At 39.5% G+C, this 2068-nt stretch overlaps 1 protein-coding gene across 1 annotated transcript in view; it reads right to left on the reverse strand.

Annotated features, from left to right (window-relative positions):
* The window catches only part of LOC107687252 (citron Rho-interacting kinase-like), a gene marked incomplete at its 3' end in the record, with an annotated part of 75577 nt that overhangs the window by 34123 nt on the left and 39386 nt on the right, over positions 1-2068 (reverse strand). Inside the window, exons 16-17 of the mRNA XM_016484508.1 lie at positions 618-671; positions 115-255 (exon numbers count right to left, since the gene is read on the reverse strand). Of these exons, the coding sequence (XP_016339994.1) occupies positions 115-255; positions 618-671 (195 nt within the window). The remainder of the gene's footprint in view (positions 1-114; positions 256-617; positions 672-2068) is intronic.

The raw sequence follows: 2068 nt of genomic DNA on the forward strand, positions 1-2068 counted from the left end.
GTGTGTGTGTGTGTGTGTGTGCGTGTGTGTGAGAGAGAGTGAGTGTGTGTGTGCGTGTGAGTTTGTGTGAGTGAGTGAGTGAGTGTGTGTGTGTGTGTTTATCAGGCATTGCACCTCAGTCTCTCGCAGGCGTCTGCGCAGCGTGTCGCTGGGGTCAGATTTGCTGTGCAGACGCTCCAGCTCTCGCTCCAGACGCTCTTTGGCCTGACGGATGTTCTGCAGCAGCTCCGTGGCTTCTGTGCTCGCTTTCACCGCCTGCGGGGTCAAAGGTCAAACACAGGCAGAGCTCATTAGAGGGGCAGAAGAGGAACTACATTATACGCATCATTCATGTAACACTTAGTTTTGGGTCAAGAGGTCAGTCTGTGACCTGTCTGAAGATCTGTCTTTCCAAAGGTACACAGCAAAAGATTCAAACTCAGTGCAGATGCAATAAGATTACTGAGGTTAAGGGGATTGTTAGTCTTTGCACCATGGGAAATCATCCTAACATACAGACTCTAGTGGCTTGTTGTTACAACATGGTGGATTAAACAATGCAATTAAACACTAAAGTCATATACTGTAATGCCTTATGTCTGAAGCATGTTAACATACAGTAGAATTAAACACAGCACCTTTGAGAGTTTATCCTGCAGCTCCTGGATCTTCAGCTGCTGCTCAGCGTTCGTCTGGAACACAGAAGCTCGTAAAGTCACTCTTATTTCACACAGCAGACGAGTGTGTAAGTTAAAACGTCAATGACAAGACAATGTTTCAAAGAGACGTTTAGCACCTGGACGGCGAGGAAAGTGCAGAGATGATCACACTGTAGTTTGTCTAAAAGTAGTGATGCACGATTTATCACTGACTATATCGGTATTGACCAACAGTTATGTTTTTATTTATGAACTGCATCAGTCAGACCAGGCTGATATGGAAAAGTAAAATAAAATAACATTGAAAACAATATTAGGGCTTATGCATTCCAGTCAGTATCATTTAAATACTATTATAGTTTTTATTCATATTTTGAATCAGTTTTTATGTTTACATTTTCCATTTTTATTTTAGCAAAAAAAAATTAATTTTGTTGTGTGTGTGTGTTTTTAATATAGATATGTCTATATATTTTATATCAATTTCAATTTTAGTTTTTGTTACTTCAAGATAATCAAGATAAACTAAAATAAAATAAGAAATGTTGCCTTAGCTAATATAAAGTAATAGTATGTATGATTTTAATTTTAGCTACATTTTTTTAAACAACAACAACTCTGGTTCCACTGCAAACAGGACTCCTAAAAAAGGTTGCCTAAAAAACAATGGTCCATCTTAATGATTAAAATAAAAGTCAGTGTTTCATCAGCACATCACATCTGAGATGTTTTGCACTGAATGAGAGTAGAATATCGAATTAAAAAAGTTATTTGGTCAACCATCCTGTTATTTGTGATCTACCCTGTATGTACAGCTCTCATAATAACATCAAGTACACTTTTAAAAGGGGTTTTCTACAAATATGTAGAAACTTTGAATAGCAAATGGAAATTTTCAGTAAAACATGGTGCTCGAGTGTGTAGTTTTAATAGATGAGCTTATCATCATATTTTATAAAAACATTTATTCATGAAGAAGTGTCCTCTCAAAATGAAACTACTTGACCGGAGAGAGATTTCACAGCATGAAGAGCGCAGTGAGCATCATTGAGGATGATTGACACCCACACCCACACACACACACACACTCACTCACACTCACTCACATCAACACACACTCACACTCACACTCACACTCACACTCACATCAACACACACTCATACAGACACACGCACACACACACACTCATACAGACACACGCACACACACACACACACACACACACACTCACATCAACACGCACAGACACACACACACACACTCATACACAGACACACACACACACATCAACACTCATACACAGACACACACACACTCACTCACGCACACACACACACACTCACACACTCACTCACATCAACACACAGACACTCACACACTCTCATACACTCACTCTCACACACACACTCATACACACTCTCTCACATAC

The sequence above is a fragment of the Sinocyclocheilus anshuiensis genome, unplaced genomic scaffold, assembly GCF_001515605.1.
Source record: "Sinocyclocheilus anshuiensis isolate Anshui unplaced genomic scaffold, SAMN03320099.WGS_v1.1 scaffold745, whole genome shotgun sequence".
Taxonomy (NCBI): domain Eukaryota; kingdom Metazoa; phylum Chordata; class Actinopteri; order Cypriniformes; family Cyprinidae; genus Sinocyclocheilus; species Sinocyclocheilus anshuiensis.